Here is a 22311-nt window from a genome sequence, read left to right as displayed (position 1 = left end):
TATTGTTTTGGGAAGTGTGAATTTGTTGGTTTGTCTTTAAATGCAAACTGAATTGAATTACTCCCCCATCCTAAATGATGGATAAAACCATATGTAATGAACCCCTTCCCCTTTCTGTGCACCTGCTGGTGGGGGACAATAAAACCCTAAGAAAATGAAGAGGGGAAAAGTGTATAACATATCATAAACTACATGCCCCTCAACATTTCTCGATGAATGATATTTTCTAGTTATTTCATTTATTTATTTAAATTTTCTATTCTTCATTTTTTTTACAGTTTTGCAGTATGATTCATAAGCTCACTTCATATCATTTCGTTCTCCTAACCTTTGTATATCAATAAACTCATAAAATCATTTAAATTTTAAAAAAAATTCTAAATGACAATAGGGGCATAACTAGCAAACTGGGGGAGGAGGTGGGGGAAGACCCTGTTCTGTATTATTCTGGTGACTAACCCTTCAGTGAGGCATGTTAAATTGAAACAGAAACCAGGACTTGGTCATGCCTGGCTAGTAGTACTAAAGTGCAAGAGATGCTCCATCTTTTTTCTGGAAGGACTGTCATGACTGAAAGACAGGCAGAAATGTAACAACTGTCCTTTCCCCAGTATAGCAATACAGATTTGGGAATTATTGCAACTTCCTGTGAAATGCACAGCTTTTAAATATAAAGAAATCTTGCAAGGGATGCAGGGGAGATGAGAAAAAAATAAGGAAAGGGGAACTGTTTTCTGGATGTACCTCGGGTTACAGCAGCTTCTCTTTCCAGTCTATTTCTGAAATTCCTTTGTAGTAAAACAGCTACTTTACAAAGTAAAGCTTTCTACTTTACTAAGTAGCTGTTTTACTACAAAGGAATTTCAGAAATAGACTGGAAAGAGAAGCTGCTGAATTGCAACTTATTACCAAACTTAAAACCATGGAGAGACCTGGTCTGAACAAAGACATTGGATTCTTATCTCATTATACATGACAAAGCCATTTTTCACCTTTTCACCCCTTGCTTTTTCCTGTAAGACCTATTGCAGTCGTTAAGAGTCGTCAACAGGCTCATCACAGCTATCTGCCAATCACCCATTCCCACCACCCTTCTGAGTAATACCCCTCCCTACCTTCTCACTATATAGAAGGGTCTGGTGACTTCTGTTTCAATGTATCTGAAGAAGTGTGCATGCACACGAAAGCTCATACCAAGAACTAACTTAGTTGGTCTTTAAGGTGCTACTGGAAGGAATTTTTTTTGTCTCCTTTTAGAAACTCCCATTCTTCTTGGACTCCCTTCTCATCGAGTATTTCTGACCATGGGATCACACCCAGTAGCTCCTTCAGCTTGTCGAAATTGGCCCACACGGGGATCGAACCTGCAATCTTGGCATTGTTAGCACCACGCTGTCACAGTCCAATGCCCATCAGCCTCAGGCAGCACAGTCAATGTCCAGGGACAATGGGAGTTGCGGTCCAGGAACATCTCTGAATGTCCACGGGTTTCTCCATCCCTGTCCTTCATTCTCACCTGAGATGGAGCAGGCTTGAAAGGCTAACCTGCAAAAAATAATGGCAGCTTTCACTAATGAAGAATACAGAGCTAATAACTTATACAGAAAAATAATCTCTTCCATCCCATATTAAAGATATACGGTACACTTCTTCAGTTCTGAAAATGACTGCAAAGTGATCTAGGATTGCAGGTTTTTAAGTATGCAATAAAATATGGGTGCACAGAGAAGTTATAGCTGTGGCCTTGGGCTACTCAGGAAAGATATTTGCCTGTACTGAAGATTTGTCGTCTTAAATGGTCTCCTGGATGCAGTGGGCTTTTAAAATGTTTTTTATGTAAGTAGCTTCTCAGTTTTGGCATCTAGATTGGCTAGTCACAAACTGGATTGACCTTTAGCTGCCAGTTGATTACATTTTTGTTTTAGGATAATGGAGTGTCAGTGTATTTTAAAGTTACTGTTATCTACCATCTGTTTTTATTTTCCTTTTATCTGCTATATCTCCGCCCTTTATTGTATTAATTTTTTGTGCCCAATTTTTGTTTATATTGTTAGCCATGGGTGAAAGAGTAGTACAGGAAGAGCAGGGTAAAAATGCTTGTAAATAAAACATGCCTGTTAAGAAGTATATTGTACACTACCTGTGTATCATCACTTATGCTGAGAAACAGGAGATGCTTTTTCTTGAATAATGGATCTCTTTCTAGACTCCCCACACACCAACCCCCCCCCCATGTCCAAAAGTGTGTTGTCAAAGCTTTTGTTTTATTACATTCCCAGAGAGAAATCTTGAAACTCTCTCAAGGTGGAAAAAAAATATCTTTCTCTCCAAGTTCCTTCCTGGAAGATATAGTTCTCAAACTGGTTTTAACTCTAGTTCCAAATAAATGAGCAAATATCTGTGTGACTTTCCAGTTTCCCTCTCTTCCTCATAGAGGATTCCCCCCACTCCCATTGCAACATGTCAACTGCTAATTAACAGCATGATCCTAGACAGTTCTACTCAGAATTAAATCCCATTAAGCTCGTTGGGGCTTACTCCCAGGTAAATGTGCATAGCATTGCAGCCTAACCCATTTACAAGGCACTTGGGATCAACTATTGTAAGCTGTTGTCTTCAAAATTATATTAAATTTTCTCTAACTCATTTCCTTATTATTCCCCAATGGAAATTCCTAAACAAACATGTCTTCAGCGGACAGTAAAACAATTTGGATGGCAGAAATCCAATTTTTGCTCTGTCTCTCTCTAAGTGGCTTGGTTATGTATGAGAAATAATGTAATGCTTTATTGTCCAATTAGTTTGTTCTGTGTAACAAAAGTGTGGCGATATGTAGCGAAGTACAAAGGAAACCTGTTAGCGAGCTCATATTTTCCTCCCACAACTTGAGGATTTCCCTTCTCCGTTCTGCTCTTAAAGGCGACTCCACTTCCTTCCTGACTTCTTTGTTGGGTAGGGTGGTCTCTTCGTTTTGCTGCGAGGGAAAGGTCATCTGTTTCATAATGAATAGGCACTTACAGGTATTGTGGAACAGTATGGTTTGACCCTTGGAACTCATTGAGTAATAATTCAAAAACAACCCAGTGGCTTGATCAAAGCCTATTTCTGTTTTCCTTTTTGCACCTCTTCTTTTGTAAATGCTTCACACAGGCTTTAGAGCCCTGAAGAACGTGCGCCATCTAACAAAGCAATCCAACATGTCTACTCAGGCATTGGAAATTATAATTATCTCCTATTACACAATGCAGTGGTGATCAAATGTTCATGAAGTGGTTCTTATGAGTGTGTTTATTTCACTTATTATCACTGAATGAGATTTCTGTAATTGATCCAGGTATTTTGCAGGTTAGACTCTATCATGACTGGACATGGGGTTTTTAAACCAAGAACTGAAAAAACAACAACAGAAGAAAAAGAATAACCCACCCATACCCAGTCCCTAGTTCAAAAGTTACCAACCACCCTCTACTTTTCCCTTCAGAAACTTTTAAATAAACTGTCAAGTGCTGCCTATAGTGTCATAAAGGTAAAGGGACCCCTGACCATTAGGTTCAGTCACGACCTACTCTGGGGTTGCGGCGCTCATTTCATTTTATTGGCGGAGGGAGCTGGTGTACAGCTTCTGGGTCATGTGGCCAGCATGACTAAGCTGCTTCTGGCAAACCAGAGCAGTGCATGGAAACGCCGTTTACCTTCCTACCAGAGTTGTACCTATTTATCTACTTGCACTTTGATGTGCTTTCTAACTGCTAGGTTGGCAGGAGCAGGGACCAAGCAAAGGGAGCTCACCCCGTTGCGGGGATTCGAACTGCCGACCTTCTGATCGGCAAGTCCTAGGCTCTGTGGTTTAACCCACAGCGCCACCTGCATCCCTATAGTGGCATATTATGGGTGTTAAAAAGCCTATGTGAATGAATGGTAGAATACAGCATTTCGACAAATCATTAATCAGATGAAACCCAGCCTTGTGTTCATTTCACGAAATGATAGTGTGACTTATTCAACTTTACAGTAAACAGTGCCACTTCAAGATCAATATTTGGGTATCGTACCATTTCTGGAGTGGGGGCGTTGATGCAACCTTTTTCCATGTCAGGGGACTCTCCCACGGTGTTCCCTCCACTTGATGTGGGAGTAATGTTTTGCTTCTGTTCCACGGTAGGCGGAAGAACGAGAGGGAATCCTCTGTGCTCTTTCATTTTGAGTACTTTCAGTTTGAACTATGTAGGTTGTGCTTCTGTGCAATATGATTAAGCGGTCTTTCAACTGTGGATATTTCAGAAATGGATTTCCCTGAACGTGACCTTTTGAGATATATATGTATCTCATCAAAGCACTTTGTCCTGTGATTAAGGCTGTGGTTAATGTATTGTAGCACCAGTGAGTTTCTTGACTATGGTGAGTACCTGAGGATTTATTTTTCCTTTACTTCAGTTCTGCTTAGATACATAGTTTACACAGTTTTTCAAGTTTTTAAATAATTCATTTCATTTTTTTAAAAAAATATGCACCTTTACAAAAATTACTTATATATTTTAGCTTGAAAAATGCAGCACTCAAAAATCCGTGCATCATTTTCTGATCATTGGTTGGTCCTGATAAGATATTATTTCATTTTGTTTGTGAGTTACTTATTAGCTAGATTTTCAGTTTCTTCTCTTTTTTCCTTTCAGACCTTTGTATGAATATGGTCAAGGTATATCAGCAGATATGCATCTCTGTAGAAGCTGTAGTGTAGACAGTTTTTAAGATCAAACAAAACTTAGTATAACGATTATCCCAAACATATAAACCATAATCAAATACAGAGTTAGGTGCACTTGTTGTTAAATCCTATGTATACCTACTCTGAAGTAAAACCTATTGGGTTCAGTGGGGATTACTCTCAGGTATGTGGGTATCAAATTGTAGCCTTAAACCGTTGGAGCCATAGTTCCAGTTCTATAGGTCTTTACTTAGACGTAAGACCAACTGTGTTCAGAAAATTGCAGCTTCGCTCTGTATTGGATTTTGGCCATTAACTTGGAAGGTATTTGCACTCATATAAACATAATTGACTGCAAAGAGAGTGTGCTTAAAATGGCATCATAAAACACGTGTAATACCTGCTGGAGATGAGTTAGGAGGATAAGCAAGTTGACTGTATTTTGTTCAATAAACCGTCACACTAGTAAAAATCAGCTGAGCCCCTAGGTTTTAATTAGCTGAAATCCAAACAGTTCAGATTGTTTGTTGACTGTGGCTCTTCATTTGTTGCTTTTAAACAAATAACCATAATGGTTTATTATTAATAATAATATAGTAAAAATTTCAGGAATGTGGTTTTTGTTTTTGGTTGCTACACTTATTAGGTAGCATGTAATTTTAAAAACTTTGTGCTGGATTTTTTTGGCTAAATTGTGTTGCATTTCTCATAAGTCATATTCTCAAGGAAGTCAGCTGTCATTTCTTTTTGTCTGCTTGATAAAAATATTTTAAACATAGTTGTCGTTACTTCACCAGAAAATAGTTTTAAATCTTTGCACATTTTAACATAGCTAAAATCAGCTCCCTATTACATGTGAGGCAAGGACTATCCTGGAGTTGATTTTCATGCTAATTGTATTTCACGGACTGGTCTGAGAACTTCACAAACAGTATATCAGTAATCTTTACTAACAATAATTAAGGTATGTACCGTATTTTTTGCTCCATAGGGCGCACCGGACCATAGGGCACACCTAGTTTTTAGGGGGGGAAATAAAGAAAAAAAATTTAGTTGGTTCTGCGCTCCCCAGGCTTCAGACTGCAGGCTTGTGGATAGTTCCTGAAGCCTGGATTCACTCCATAGGACGCACACACTTTCCCCCTTAATTTTTGGAGGGGGAAAAGTGCGTCCTATAGAGCGAAAAATACGTAAATAATATGGGGTGATGCTGAGTGGCTTGCTTTATAGCTGGAGAAGGAAGCAGAATTTGAATGGGGAACTTTCTCATTATTTTAGCTGGTGTGTTGCACAAGCACACATCCCCTTAACCTGCATATGCCCCACTTGACCACTTGGATATGTGGAACTGACAGGGAGCTGCCACATAATACTACTTCTGCATTTGTAATAAAATGCCACATTCAATGTGGCAGCACCAAACTCCAGAACTCCCTGCCTATTGGCATCAACCACGTTTCTTCACCGTATTCTTTTCATGCGTGCATAAAACATTTTGTGTGTGTAGGCAACACTATCCAGACATGTAGAATGCTGACGTGTATTATAAACTCTATTTTTGCATACTCTTTATTTTCACTGTCTTTTGAATGCTTTTTCAATATCTCATTAATATAAATCATATTATTATTATTATTATTATACACTTTCAATCAAGCAGTATGTAAATGTTGCAAAATAAAAACAAAACAAAGTGGTTTTCAAATCATAAAAATAGCAAGGTGTGCAAAAATACACTGATACCAGGGCCATTCCAGAGTGGGGTCCAAGGCAAATCACAGTGTGTACCTCCCCATACATTCTTCTCCACCCCCCACCGCTGCCTCTACTATCCCTCATCCTTTTCATGGCAATGGTGGTGATGCAACTTACTTTCTGTTGTGTTATTTTGCGGAGCGTGCACAACTTTAGTAATTCTGGCCTCTGTTCCGCCTCTTCTTTACATTTTGTGCACTGCTTTAGCTGAGACAGTTCTGCCAAGGCCTTCTGCTTCATCTCTCTGTGGCTTGATCTAGGAAGAAAGGCAGTGGAGGGTCTCATCATGTGGGTGGGAGGCAGCTGGGCAGCATGGCACAGATCCCAAGGTGGCTGCCCCTATTTGCATCCCCAGGAATGGGTAGGGATGGAGGAGCAAAAGGTTCTCTCACTCAGTGCAGTACAAAATCATGTCACAAGAAGGTAGAAAAAAGATTACAACATTTTTAATCCCAGTTCCTTTCATCAATGTTTTGATTGAGAAGTGGTGCAATTTAATGTGATTTTGCACTAAACTTTCAAGGCAATATTCCTGACTGGGGACGAGACAGTGTTCACATCAAATGCGCCAGTAGGATAACAAGACCAGACAAGATGTACTTTAGACATGCACAGGAAGACTTTAAAAGCCGAACCCTGTATAGAAGAGTTATTCTGGCTTGAAAAGTATATGTACATCTTACTAACAATCTTGTGATCTAGTTGTTTATCATTCTCTTGTTATTGTGGCGGTAGCAGGATTGCCTTTTTGACTTTTAAAGTCCTGCAAAAAACCTTGGGGGAAAAACATGTCTTTCTAACGTTAGCACTAATCTCAGGTTGCTCATCAGGGCAAGACAGTTTGAGCATATAACATGAATCATGGCCTGGCTGCACTGGCTGCCGATTAGTTTCTGGACCCAATTCAAAGTGCTGGTTTTGACCCATAAAGGCTTAAATGGCTCAGGACTGCAATAACCCAAGGACTGCCTCTCCCTGTGTGAACCAACACAGATCCTGCAATCATCATTGGGGGCCCTTCTTCATTTGTCTCCCCCCCTCATGAGAAGTCCAAAGGGTGGAAACATAAGAATAGGCCTTTTCTGCGGTGGCACCCCATTTGTGAAATGCAGTCCCTGGAGAGGCTCACTTGGAGCCAGCATTATATATCGTTAGGCACCAGGCCAAATCAAAAGTTCAATATATGAACTTTTAAACTGTGTTTCGGGGGGGGGGTAGTGTTTCTGTTTATTACTATGTTAGATACTTTTTGTGTTTTTATATTGTAAACCACCATAAGATTCTCAGATGAAATGCTGTATAGAAAGTAAGTAAGTAAGTAAGTAAGTAAGTAAGTAAGTAAGTAAGTAAACAAACCCTCTCCCCCTTTTTTTAATTATTAGAGTGACCAGGAAGGCTCTTGGAAGTTTCTTGATATGCATAGCGGTCATCCATCGGATTCAGAAAGGTATTAACAGTTCTATACGTTTTACTTTGCTTTTTGGTGAAGACTTGTGATACCTCAAATAAACTGAAACTGCTCTTTTTATTTATTTATTTAAAGTAATCATTCTAATATGGCTCAAGCTGGCAAATATTCTAAAGCCTGAACTATCAGATATTAGTGAAACTAGATTAACTGCAACAGGTGCCAAGAAGTGGATGGGTTCTGCACGATCTATCAGTGAAATAAAAGAGAAACAAAACTAATGTAAGGGTGTGATTGAAAGACGCCAGTTCCTGATTTATCAGCTTCCGAGACTGCAGTGCACAAAGCACGTGCGCCAATGTGCTTAATCCTGTCTATTCACATTTGAAGTGACATGTAGCCTGATCCCGGGCAAGTTTTCTTGGTGTTAGCCTCCACTGAACTCAGTGGGATTTTATTCCAAAATAGCTTTGTGCAGGATTACAGCCTAAGTGATATTCATCAGATTATATATTTGAGATGCATGGGCATGTGAGATTTGAACCAATTGTCAAGGTGACTATGAGCAGGGGGATCCTCATTGGATTACTGCAGCTTCAAATCACTAGCACAAAAGCAGATCACTTTTTGGGTTTCCCCTCCATCTTAGTTTTCCATTATCTGTGAACAGATTCTCTTCCCTGACTGCTTTCATCATATATGGAGATCTGAAGCAGCTCTAATTTGCTTGTTTAGATATCTCTATTAGTGATTCTGTTTTTCCACACTCCTGAATACGTAACACCTCATTGGCCTGGCAAAATTCAGCCCCCATCAGTTAGCACCTCTCAAGAAGACTTTCAGGAAACATTCATAATTTGTTTTGTAGCTTAAGATGAGAGCAAGAGGTAATTATTTTGGTTGGGCACAGTTGTTTCTGACTGGCTTATTCACTGTGAATTATGACAATTTTAGTCATAATAGTCATAATTCTGTAAATCAGATCAAAAACAAGGCAAGAAATTATGTTTATTTATGTTTATTATTTTATTAGAATGATTTACCAAGCCTTTCTGCTAATACAGCAGTCAAGACACCAACCACCACATTATTAATTTTAAAAATATACAATAAAAAAATAAAAAATAAAAGAGGCAACATTCATGCTATTGTGCAATTATCATCCCTGATGGAAATAACAAATGTCACTTTGAGATTAAATTTAGTTAGGTGGTATTGTGAACATTTGCCTTGCCTCTAAAGTATCACCAGGAAGAAGAAAACTGTTCTAGGTTGCATTGCCTTAAGTTGTGATGGAGATATAAACTCACTCCAAGAACATGTATTAACATCCATTTATTTATTTTTTAAAATCTAGAAAAATATTAAAAAGGTATCTCAGAATAAACTCAACATATCCCAGCAAAGGTCAGCCAGAGAAGATTAAAAATAGCTTCTAAAACTGATAAAAACAAGAGAGATCAAGAAGGAAGAATCCTTGCAGACCACAATGCAGGAATCCCCATACTGTGGTGTGAACTTCTATCACCACTCCTGTAGAAACTTCAGATAAAGGTCAAGGCTTAGACTGCATACACATTCCCATTAACTCTGCATTCATTGCACTTCACTGCTGTTTTGGGAAAGCAGTGCACACAGGACACTAGCCGCCATCTATATTAATCCTGTGTATTCTAGCCTGTCATCTCATATGATCTCCCTGCCTCAAAGTAGTCCAGTGTAGTCCTTTTCTTGCTCTTCTATGCATAGTTCCTTTAGACGGAAGGAGCGACAGCAGCTATAGCAACAGTCAGCATGTACTGAGCAATTGTGCACAAATGAAGGCTATTCCTCTTGGCTGAAAAAATGCAGCTCTCAGTGTCTCAGAATTTAATACACTTTGGTTATTTGCCACTGTCCCCAAGCCACAGCAGGAGGGAAAGATCTTTGGCTCCTACTGTCATCTATTTCTATTGTTGTTGTTATTATTAAAATTTCTATACCAACTTTCATCTGAGGATCATAGGGCAGTTTAGATTATAAAAACCATAAAAAACAACAACATAGTAACAAACAAAAACAATAGCCCCTTCCCCACAGTTAAAATGACCATAAATTGTTTAATTAGCTAAAGGCCTGGGAGAGGAGGCATGTTTTTGCCCGGTGCCTAAAGATGTGTAATGAAGGCACCAAGAAAGCTTCCCTGGGGAGAGCATTCCACAAACAGGGAGCAACCACAGAAAAGGCTTGTTCTTGTGTTGCCACCCTCCAGATCTTTTGTGATGGAGGGACACAAAGAAAGGCTTCAAATGATGATTGCAGGGTCCAGGTGGGTTCATATGGAGAGAGACGGTCCTTGAGGTACTGCGGTCCTGAGCTGTTTAAAGCTTTATAGGTCAAAACCAGAACTTTGAATTGGGCCTGGAAACTAACTGGCAACTAGTACAGCTGGGCCAGGATTGGTGCTATATGCTCAAACTGGCAAGGAAATAGGCCACTGAATTCTGCACCAGCTGAATTTTCTGAACCATCAGCAGCCCCACGTATAACACATTGCAGTAATCTAACCTAGAGGTTACCAGGGCATAGACAACAAAACTTAGGCTATGGAAACCATATATTTCCATGAAGAACATGTTTTCTTTTGTTGTTAGTCATATGGCTCTTGAAAATTAAGCCAAAGCTATTAGGAAACAACTGGTTCAGTCCATATTAGCAGCACTGTTCTATTCCAAATGTGTCATTTCACAGCTAAACAGCTGCTGACGATTAACTGTTCTTTAAAAGCACCATTCCTTTTTTCATAAGGGGAACAGAAGCATGGAGGCGTTTATAGGGTTGAAACAGGATTGAATGAAACCTGCACTTATTTTCTCTTTGTTGTGCAGATCACATTCTTAATTGTCACCCTACTTCTCCAAGCAGTGAGAAGTTCTAGGGGTACAGCATTTGGTTTCCTTTCCAAGGAGGCCACTGGAAGCTTATGGACATTTACAGTATTTGCACTTGTTTACGGATATACAGGTTGAGTCTAGGTAGAGGAACACAGCCTAGAAGCTTTGACATCCAGCCAAAGGCTACTAAAACAGCTAGCACCCAAAAATGCTGTTAGTTTACAGATTCCAAAATACAGTGGTACCTCGGGTTAAGTACTTAATTCGTTCCGGAGGTCTGTTCTTAACCTGAAACTGTTCTTAACCTGAAGCACCACTTTAGCTAATGGGGCCTCCTGCTGCTGCCGCACCACCGGAGCATGATTTCTGTTCTCATCTTGAAGCAAAGTTCTTAACCTGAAGCACTATTTCTGGGTTAGCAGAGTCTGTAACCTGAAGCATATGTAACCTGAAGCGTATGTAACCCGAGGTACCACTGTACAGCTCACTGCCTTTATCTGCCTCTCTCAAACTGCAGTCTGTTTCCTTCCAGACAGGCTGAGTACACACAATAATTTAAAGCACACCCCGTGTTTAACAATTGTGGTAACTGTACTTCACCCCTCACAGAGCTACAATTCACAGCACCCTTAATAAACTACAGTTCCCAGGATTCTTTGTGTTTGTGTGTGGAGGGGTAGGTTTTAAATATATGGAGTGTTCACAGCCATAGAAGCACCTTGTCCCCTCTCCCTGGCTGGATTTGAAGCAGGCGATCTGGACCAGCCATCTTCTCTGACCATCACCTAGCTTCTTGGGTCATTTTAGCTTCCATGGAGACACACCACAGGACTATCAACAATATTTGATCAGTTCTAAGAAAATTAGTAACACAGACACAACTGTTCTCTGCTGCTCTAGTAGACAGGAGTAGGCCTAGGCTGTGTACACATTTAAAGCACATTCCTTCTCTGCAATAATTATTGGCACTGTAGTTTATGTTTCACAGCGTTACAATTCCTAGAAACCCTTAACAAGCTACCGTGTCCAGAATTCTTAGAGGGAGAGAATGTGCTTAGAATGTGCTTTAAAGGTATAGTAGGACATAGCCCTAAAGGGCTTACATTACAGGAGGGTTGATGTTGGTTGACCACTAGGAGCAACTTTTTGATGGAAGGTAAAAGGTAAAGGTAAAGGTACCCCTGCCCGTACGGGCCAGTCTTGACAGACTCTGGGGTTGTGCGCCCATCTCACTTAAGAGGCCAGGGGCCAGCGCTGTCCGGAGACACTTCCGGGTCACGTGGCCAGCGTGACAAAGCTGCATCTGGCGAGCCAGAGCCGCACACGGAAACGCCATTTACCTTCCCGCTGGTAAGCGGTCCCTATTTTGTCTACTTGCACCTGGAGGTGCTTTCGAACTGCTAGGTTGGCAGGCGCTGGGACCGAGCAGTGGGAGCGCACCCCGCCGCAGGGATTCGAACTGCCGACCTTTCGATTGGCAAGTCCTAGGCACTGAGGCTTTAACCCACAGCGCCACCTGCGTCCCGCATTTTTGATGGAAAGAGCAGTCCAAATTGGAAGCAATCACCTAGGGAGGTGGCGGGTGAGCTTCCTGCTACTGGATGGCTTCAAGCAGGCTGAATAGCCATCTGTTGAGGAAGCTCTAGTTCTGGATTTCCTGTCTCAAACAAGGGGTTGGACTAGAATGGCTTACAATTCTTCAAGGCAGGCAACCACAAATCTGTTTTGTTCTATGTCCCACCACTAGCGCCGCCACCACTGTAATAACAGCTTCAAGAATCCTTTGCCTGAAATACCCACCCACGGTGACAAAAGCATGTGTCAGGCCCCTTGTCTCTGGAATTCATTTCCTCTCAAGATGAGACACAGTTAGGGTGGGTAAGGCTGTATGCCCTCTTTAGAAGCCCTTGTTCATCATTAAACCTTGTGGTACTTCATGAGTGAGCTGATCACAAGGATGGCACAGAACAAGTTTTTCCCATTTCCTATTTGAACAGAGCTGTCTCTGTGCAACCAAGCTCCATTTATATCCCACCTATGATAGTATATACAGCCTACCTGCATTTTGTCTTCCCAGGAACCAGTGCAAAAAGTGGGTATTGAGAGCAGTGGTCAGATTCTAGAAGGCTAGGGCTCATTCTCTCATGTGGAAACCCTTTACCCTTATCCTAGGCATGCAGGACCTCTGCATATTTACCCAATGGTAAAGTACCGGTAACTCAATGGTTACTGTTGTTTTATAATTTGTTGGAAGCTGCCCAGAGTGCTTTATTATTATTATTATTATTATTATTATTATTATTATTATTATTATTATTATTATTACACCCCTCCCTATATTCTTACTTAACATGTTCCAGAATTAAAACCTTGCTTTGAAAATTGATATTGAAGCTAACCCCAGATGAGTCATGTCACCAGTTAAGTCCTGGCAGGGGTCAAAGTCCAAATACAGTTAGCAATCATTCTCTACCTTAAGGATGTTATCAAAATTAAGTGGTGGGGAGAAATTTATAAAGATAACTTAGTCCATTGCACTTCAAATCATGGGTAGGTTATGGTTATGATTACAATTACAATTAGGTTGTGTTCTCCAAATTAAGGTGGGCTATGTTAGTAGCAGCAGCACTATACAGTGGTACCTCAGGTTACATACGCTTCAGGTTACAGACTTCATTAACCCAGAAATAGTGCTTCAGGTTAAGCACTTTGCTTCAGGATGAGAACAGAAATAGTGCTCCAGTGGCACGGCAGCAGCAGGAGGCCCCATTAGCTAAAGTGGTGCTTCAGGTTAAGAACAGTTTCAGGTTACGTACGGTCCTCCAGAACGAATTAAGTACTTAACCCGAGGTACCACTGTACTCAGCTTGTTCCTATTTGTTTTGGGGACGAGGAGAAAGCCAGAGAGAAAACAAGGGTGGGGGATGAGAGAGAGAACGAGAGAGAGAGAGAGAAATGACTCATATTGTAAAACAAAAATAAAACTGCCCATTTTTTCCGTTTGGGACTAAAGGTGGGTGGAAGTCTATTGGCTTTAACCAGAGCACATGCAAGATTTTCTGCACTCAGCAGTCTTCACAGATGAATTCAGGTTGTTTGGATAGCTAAAGATAAAAATTCTATTTTGCCATTAATCTGCAGGAAAATGTAATTGTTTCTTTGGTTCAGTCACACAGTTGCACCTTTGAGGTGTAGCAGTTTGAAATGTAACTTCAGTTATACTCCCATGGATACTCTTGCCACTTCTCTTCCAATGTTGCTGTCAACTCTTCTTATCTCAGTGCAGATCTGAGGTTTAGATTCCACTTCACACGTTTCTCTGTGCAGGCAAGCACACACTCAGGTGGAGGTAGGGCTGCACCCAGATGCCTGCCTTTGCCTGAAGCGATAATGTCAGGTTGTAACAGTATTACTCAGATGGAGGTTGCAACTTTAATAAGCAGCCCCTGTGGGAAATCACCTTCCTAGAGTGGAACTGTGTACACACTGTGACGTGTATGTTTTATAAAATGGACAAACTTCTTAATTCAGATTTATAATAGTTTCAGCGAATAAAAATCTGTATCACTTCTGGGAAGAAAATTTCCTGTTACCTTTCTTGTTGATAAAGACAGCCAGTGTATACACCTGGCAGCAGTAGCAGTGGCCTGTGTTGTTTTATTGCTTGTTGTGCTGGCCTTTCTAAGCAGCTGAGAGCTAAGACTCGCGACCTCCCAGATGTAAGAAACTGTCACTTGTCTTCTGTGCCATTGCCAGAACAACCTCAAGTTCACTTGCAGACGAGTCAATGAAGAGATTTCTAATATATTTGCAAATACATGTCCAAGTAAGCCCATTGATCTCAGTGGGACATTCATCTGTATACGTTTGCACTGGATTGCACCTTTACTAGCTCTGACCTACACAGAGTGCCATGGCACTTCCTCTGCATCTGCCAAAAAGCACCATGTGGCAGGCAGGCAGGCAGGCAGGCAGGCAGGCAGGCAGGCAGGCAGGCTTTCCCCTTCACTTGTGACACAGTCACAGGGACTTAGAGTGCTCCAAGATCTCCACTCAGTACTGTAAATGTTGAGACCTTGCAAATGGGTCGGTTGCAATATTTTAATTTTTCCTTAACTTTTCACATTTCTTCAGGACAAGGGCACACAGCAACATAGGAAGCTGTGTTATTCCAAGTCAGTCTGTTGGTCCATCTAGCTCTGTATTGTCTGTATCCAGGGCAGCTGTCTACCAGCTCCACCTGATATGCAGGCTGAGACCCTACCTGCCCATGGATTGTATTGCCAGAGTGGTGTATGCTCTAGTTCTCTCCTGCTTGGACTACTGCAATGCACTCTGCATGGGGCTACCTTTGAAGGTGACCCAGAAACTACAACTAATCCAGAATGTGGCAGCTAGACTGGTGACTGGGGCAGCCGCTGAGACCACATAACACCAGTCTTGAAAGACCTACATTGGCTCCCAGTACATTTCTGAGCACAATTCAAAGTGTTGGTGTTGACCTTTAAAGCCCTAAACGGCCTCTGCCCAGTATACCTGAAGGAGTATCTCCACCCCCATCATTCTGCCCGGATGCTGAGGTCCAGCGCCGAGGGCCTTCTGGCGGTTCCCTCACTGTGAGAAGCAAAGCTACAGGGAACCAGCCAGAGGGCCTTCTCAGTAGTGGCACCCACTCTGTGGAATGCCCTCACACCAGATGTCAAAGAGATAAACAACTACCTGACATTTAGAAGACATGTGAAGGCAGCCCTGTTCAGGGAAGTTTTTAATGTGTGACATTTTAATGTATTTTTAATCTTTGTTGGAAGCCGCCCAGAGTGGCTGGGGAAACCCAGCCAGATGGGCGGGGTACAAATAATAATAATAATAATAATAATAATAATAATAATAATAATAATAATATGGCTGGTGCTATGATTAGGCCATTTAAGGCAGCCACCTATGATGCAGACCTCAGAGGAGTACAGTACTGACCTTTGAGGAGCCCATTTTTATACGTATTAGTTTTTTGTTATATCATAAAGATAATATTTTACTTTTATTGTATATTTTGAAAAATTTGTATCATTTTTTGGGAAGTAATTCATACATTAGAATTTTTTGAATAGTCTGGCACCAGCACTGATGGTCTACCTTGATTGGCAGTGGCTCCTACATTGCAGGGGGTTGGACTACAAGATCCTCAGGTTACCTTCCAACTCCTCAATTCTATGATTCTTCAGGGTTTCAGGCAGAGAGTGTGTCCCAGACCTGCCTGGAAAAGGTGGAGATTGAATTTAAAAATTCAGATTAAATGAGTGAAAAATGCAGGCTGGTATTCTGATGTCAATGGTGCTATATGGATTTTCCAAAAACCTGTATGCATGAGGACTACTGATCCCGTTTGGAAACATATGAACACGCAGAGAAGCATGCATAAGACTGGGATGTTAGAAAAAAACAGACTTGTTTGGTTTTGGGGTGACAATCACTTCCAAAGTTCCTCTCTTTCATGGCTGATATTTCCAAAATAGAAAATGCTATGTAGTTTTGTTCCACCCACCCTTGTAATTCCAGTGTTTGAAACTAACGGTTGCATAACAAGCACAAAGTAAGAGGTGAAGCTTACTGTAATAACTGCATTTGAGAGAAGCTTCACCTATAAAATTTTAACTAGTCATGCAGCTGAGCTGTTCCAAGCAGAGGAGCCCAGCTAGAAAAAAGTTGCAACTCAAATACTGCATAATTGTCCAAAGGCTTTTAAGAAATATTTTCAATTGCACTGAAAGTCAGGCCCCTGGCTTTAGAAAAGAATATGTTCTCATATCCCCAAACAGAAACCATCTTTGAATTTTTTGATGAATATAGAGTTTGGTTATCTAGTCACAAACATAATGAAGCAGAAATCTGCTCACAGCAATTGGGAGGCAAATACTTTCGTTTTTTAATTCACCTTAGAATGTCTTTAAATAATAGTTCGGTTGTTTAGGTAAAGTGCTTTCCTGACTAAATTGTGAGTGCCCTCTAGACTTTAAAAATAAGTACTGCAGTATTGTTTTTACATATACAGTGGTACCTCTGGATATGAACTTGATTTGTTCCACAGGTCCGTTCTTAACCTGAAACTGTTCTTAACCTGAGGTACCACTTTAGCTAATGGGGCCTCCCGCCACCACCATGTGATTTCTGTTCTCATCCTGAGGTAAAGTTCTTAACCCAAGGTACTACTTCCGGGTTAGCGGAGTCTGTAACCCGAAGTGCTTGTAACCCAAGGTGTTTGTAACTCAAGGAACCACTGTACATTTCATTAAAGAAAACTTAGAGACTAAGAACAGCTTCACACATGTTCTGTTACTTGCCCAAAAAATGTTTCTGCATAGCTAACAGTATAAAATCTATATGGCTGGTTATCTATAGCTGTGGATATCTATATGTTGCTTTGTGTTGCTTCCTACAAGGAAGTACCTTCCCTGCAGAAAAAGTGTTATCTGAATTGATCTTAACTGGTTTACCGAAACATGGAATGGTGCAAGCAACTGTAGTTTTCTTAGAAAGCTTTTTTACAAAAGCTTTTTAGATAACTTTCCCCCCTCAACTGACCTTCCAGGGCTGATATTTCTTAGGTGGGTGATGGTCAGAATTACATTCTTTTGTAATATATTTTTTAATGGGAGTGTTGCAGAGTATTAGTTATAAGGTTTTTTTTTTATTTTAAAAAATGTATTCTTCTATTCTTATGATTTATTCATTTTTAGTTTAAGTTACTTTGGATGGACATTTGCCCAGAGAAGCAGCTTTAAAATATTTTAAATTGTAATTAAAAATGTGTTGCATGTCTAGGCCACTGGTTTTCTCTATGTAAAAAAAGAGGTCTCTGGGAGAGTAGCACATAGGCAGCATAGGCAGTAGTGGTTCTAACAGATCCATTGGTCTGTCAGGCATCTATTTATTTTATTTTATTTTTAATAAAATATTTATTAAAGTTTTAGAAGTACAAAAAGAGAAATAAAAGAAACCATCCTTTTAATCAAGAAAAAAATAAAATACAAAAAGGAAAAAAGAAAAATCAGTAAGCAAAAAGAAGAATCAAGAAGAAAAAGAAAAGAAAAAGGAAACAATATAACAAAACTTCCCATTACTTTCCTTTCATTAGCTTATTTCCCTGACCTCCTCACACCTCCCTTTCTTGTATTCTAAGTCAATTATCCATTTCAGCAAATCCTTCCCCTCTTTTCAAATTTTTGTCCTGAGAATTTTTCTTGATACTAATATAAGTTTACTTTCCTTCCTTTCACCAATTAACAGTCTATTTTTCTTAAATCTTTGTTACATTTCTGCTAGAGTCACATAAATTCATTCCAACATCATTCTAACATTCATTGATCTTGCAATACTTCTGTAAATAGTCTTTAAATTTCTTCCAATCTTCCTCCACCGTCTCTTCTCCCTGGTCTCGGATTCTGCCAGTCATTTCCGCCAGTTCCATATAGTCCATCACCTTCATCTACCATTCTTCCAGAGTGGGTAGTTCTTGTGTCTTCCAATACTTTGCAATAAGTATTCTTGCTGCTGTTGTAGCATACATAAAGAAAGTTCTGTCCTTCTTTGGCACCAATTGGCCGACCATGCCCAGGAGAAAGGCCTCTGGTTTCTTCAGAAAGGTATATTTAAATACCTTTTTCATTTCATTATAGATCATCTCCCAGAAAGCCTTAATCCTTGGGCACGTCCCCAAAGGTGAAAGAATGTACCTTCATTTTCTTTACATTTCCAACTCTTATTATCGGGCAAATGATATATTTTTGCAAGCTTGACTGGTGTCATGTACCACCTGTATACCATTTTCATAATATTCTCTCTTAAGGCATTACATGCCGTAAATTTCATACCTGTGGTCCATAACTGTTCCCAGTCAGCCAACATAATGTTATGTCCGACATCTTGTGCCCATTTTATCATAGCAGATTTCACCGTTTCATCCTGAGTATTCCATTTCAACAGCAAGTTATACATTCTTGATAGTATCTTAGTTTTGGGATCTAACAGTTCTGTTTCCAATTTTGATTTTTCCACCTGGAAGCCAATTTTCTTGTCCAGATTGTAAGCCTAACTTATTTGAGTGTCAGGCATCTCTTTAGATCACCCATCACAAATCTTTTACCCGCCAGAGGTTTGGAGAACAGCTGGAGCCAGCATAGTAGGATTTTCTCCTATTTTTGTCCCATGTTAGCAAACTGTTTTGAAGCCATTGTGCCCCACACATTGTTTTGCTGGTGGTTCTGACACGATTCAAAAAGTTCAGGACTGTCTAGTAAAGGAAATGATTTACATGTATATTTGCTAAGGCAGAAGTCCTTAAAATGTTACCTGGAGAAGGAAAGGAATATTTCCTGGTTGAGAAGGTGTTACGTAATTCAAACCTTTACAAGGCAGAGTGGGAATTTCCTGGATTGCACCTGTTAAATTAAGTAATCAGGAAAGTAAATGAAGTGTCATCCCTACTTGCAAACTGGACTCCAACCTCCTTTATCGAGGAAGCCTTTTTAATCATTCTTTCAGATTGGATGAAAAAGTTCTTAGCTGCACATCCCCTCCCCAGGAGTGATCACATGAAAGGGCATGGCCCTTTAAAATGCTGGCCTTCCTCTGTGGCATATGCCCAGTCCTCTAGACTTCAGCGGTATGGCAATCTCATCTCATAACTTGTCCTTTCTTCAGTCTTTGTTGGTGCAATTTATGTGCCCTACCCCAAATCTCTCCTCTTTGTTACGCATTGTTTTTATCTGGGAACGTCCACATATTCATCGTGGAGTTGCTTGCTCCTGTTGAAAGATAGGTGGGCATGCACAGTTTTGAGACACTAGCCTGTTATTTTGCTTTGTTTTGCCAAAATACGTGCATTTTGTCTTGGGCTAGGCCTGTCCTTTTAAGGTAGGGTACTGAACCTAGAAGGGACGCGGGTGGCGCACGGAAACACCGTTTAACTTCCCGCTGGAGCGATACCTATTGATCTACTTGCACTTTGACGTGCTTTTGAACTGCTAGGTTGGCAGGAGCAGGGACCGAGCAACAGGAGCTCACCCCATCACGGGGATTCGAACCGCCGACCTTCTGATCGGCAAGTCCTAGGCTCTGTGGTTCAACCCACAGCGCGTAGGTCAGTATTATTGTACCCACACTGCAGATCAGGAACTGAGGCTAGAAGCAGCTTGGCTATGGCTACCAAATTATTTATTTACTACATTTACATTTACATCCTGCTTTTCCTCGTTGGAGCTCAAGGCAGCATGATTCATCACCCTCCATTTTATCCTCAAAACAACTACATAATGGAAGCTCATCTGAGAGGCTCAATTTCGCCTCCCAAGCTTCATGACTGAGTGGGTATTTGAACCCAGGTTGCCCTGGCCATGGCCCTAGTCCAACACTCTAACCACTACACCAGAACTGAAGCAAGATTTGAGGAATCAAAAACTTCCCTGTCAGCAGCTCAAGACATTTCATTGCATAAGCTCCTGTGTCCCCATTCTACCTACAGGTTAGAAATAATCAGGGATTGCTTATTTTTAAAAAATCCATATAGGATTAAGGTGCCAGTCTACAAATTGTGCTCACTCATTATGTAAACAGTGTTCAGTTCAGTCTTATCTCAGCTGAGTGACTGCTTTCATAATTTAACCTCTGACTGCTTCCAAATGTCATCAGGCCTACTTAATGCAGCACAGTACACGATACTGTGCAGGAGAATTACATTTTGTGCATTAGGCATGCTGACAAGCTGTGTGAAGTTGAACCACATGCTCCTGATGGACATGGATGAGAGAGTAGCGATGATGACTGTACTCCTGGCTCATGTTGAGAGTCATGTAAAAATCCTAATTAACGAATAAAAAAGTGAGTCACAAAACATATAACCTCCGGGATCTTAAAGCACATGTTTCTGAAGTTTATCTTGCAATTTATTTTTGCATTGTTCCCAGGCATGCAATTTTATTAGTCAAGTCAAGTTAAGTTAAAACGGTAGATGAGTGCCATATTTCTCTCTGTGTGAGATTGAGCTGTAACTTTCATGACAGAGAGGTATTCACAGTGCACTGCCAGTGAATTGCAATACATTGCAGAGAGCGTTGGCTACAGAAACCCAGGTTCAAATCTTTTTCTCTAATCTGAATTTTATTTTGTCACCTTCTTCAACCTTTCAGGTATGAATCAACCCCAGGTGATGGGAAGGGATTGGATTAGTTTCCCCCTTTTCCTCCTGTAGCCACATTCAACAGATGGCCTTGCTTTTCCTCTGAAGCCACATCCAGCTTTTTAGACTCTGGTACTTGTTACATGACAGAATGTAGTTTTACTGGTCATACCACTGAAATAATTGTCAGTTGAGCACAATCTAATATTTCACTTAATAATACATGCTTAAAATACACTGCCCTCTTAATATTTACCCGTATGAGCTGGGTAAATTAGTACTCTGAACTAGTTTGATAAAAACTTCAGTGATATCCCCTGAAAATAATTAGCACATCGATTGGAGGATAATTTAGTAGCACTCATTTAGAAGAAGCAACTTCACGTCAACAGCCTCCACACATCTCGCTGTGCTTCAGTTCTTCCTAGGGTTTCCAATTAAGGTGGGGAAGATTTTAAAAGCCTGGTTTCTTTTCTCTCAAACAGGTGAACAGACAACTTTGGGGCTGGTTTCTGCCCCTAGACTTCCAACTCATAAAACTGATTGAAACTTTGGTTTTACTCCTTGCTCCATTGCTGGTCCTGTCATGGATTGTGTCCCAGGATCCAGATATTTTGTTAATAATTTCAAGAGCCAGCAACACCAGCTGCTTCCATAGCCATCTCTTTCAAAACTATTTTATAACAAATAGTTCTTATCCAAGTGTGTTTATATATACCTGTGTGCATAATTGCCAAAATTTTAACAGAAAAATACACCAAATCAGAAAACTTACAATACTTATATATGTTTATTCCTTTTTAGTGAATATTTTAATAAACATTTTAATTCAGTTTAGTAATAGTTTATATGCATTTTAAAATCAAAAGTATTCATGATATTCCTGGCCTTAGTCATAAGGCCAGGAAGGAGCTTTTAGTCTTTCCTTCCCCTTGTTCTCTATTTATACACCCTAATTTACATATTTCTCCTAGAAAAGGTCATCTTTTAATTAACAGGTGAGCTTTTCAGAGTTGCTCTTCTTTTACCTAGCAGATTAACTTTTTTGAGCTGGATGAAAATCCAAAAATAAGATTTAGCAAATAGCATTGATGATTGAAAATATTGTGGATTATTAGGAAAGAGTAGCATTTCTATACTTGATGCATATTTGTCAGTTTCAAAAGATAAAGCGTTTTTTTTCTTCTTCCTTAACTAGATGCGACAGCACAGAGCTTGATGATGAAATAAGGATTCTGATAGGGAAGAGTGGTGCTTGGGAATCCTGCAAGAAGCTGGAGAGCAGCTCACATCCCCTGAACGTAAGCAACTTTCTTTCCACTTTGTCATTCTTGACAAGCTGCTTTTAATCATCACGACTTGTACTGTGCCGTTGTATACAACTTCCTTTATTGCTTAT

The 22311-nt window shown here is 40.3% G+C and overlaps 2 protein-coding genes across 2 annotated transcripts in view; one reads left to right on the top strand and one right to left on the bottom strand.

Moving 5' to 3' along the window:
* The window catches only part of LOC309377774 (dynein light chain roadblock-type 2), a 384929-nt gene that overhangs the window by 34248 nt on the left and 328370 nt on the right, over window positions 1-22311 (bottom strand). The gene's annotated exons all lie outside the window — the stretch shown is intronic.
* TNIP3 (TNFAIP3 interacting protein 3) overlaps window positions 7848-22311 on the top strand; it is a 63303-nt gene continuing 48839 nt past the window's right edge. The window contains exons 1-2 of the mRNA XM_081925523.1: window positions 7848-7907; window positions 22111-22213. Of these exons, the coding sequence (XP_081781649.1) occupies window positions 7876-7907; window positions 22111-22213 (135 nt within the window). The 5' untranslated portion in view covers window positions 7848-7875. The remainder of the gene's footprint in view (window positions 7908-22110; window positions 22214-22311) is intronic.

Source organism: Podarcis melisellensis (assembly GCF_964234715.1).
Source record: "Podarcis melisellensis genome assembly, chromosome: 9".
In the NCBI taxonomy this organism is placed as follows: domain Eukaryota; kingdom Metazoa; phylum Chordata; class Lepidosauria; order Squamata; family Lacertidae; genus Podarcis; species Podarcis melisellensis.
Note: the sequence above shows the minus strand (reverse complement) of the source record. Positions and strands in the feature narration are given on the sequence as shown.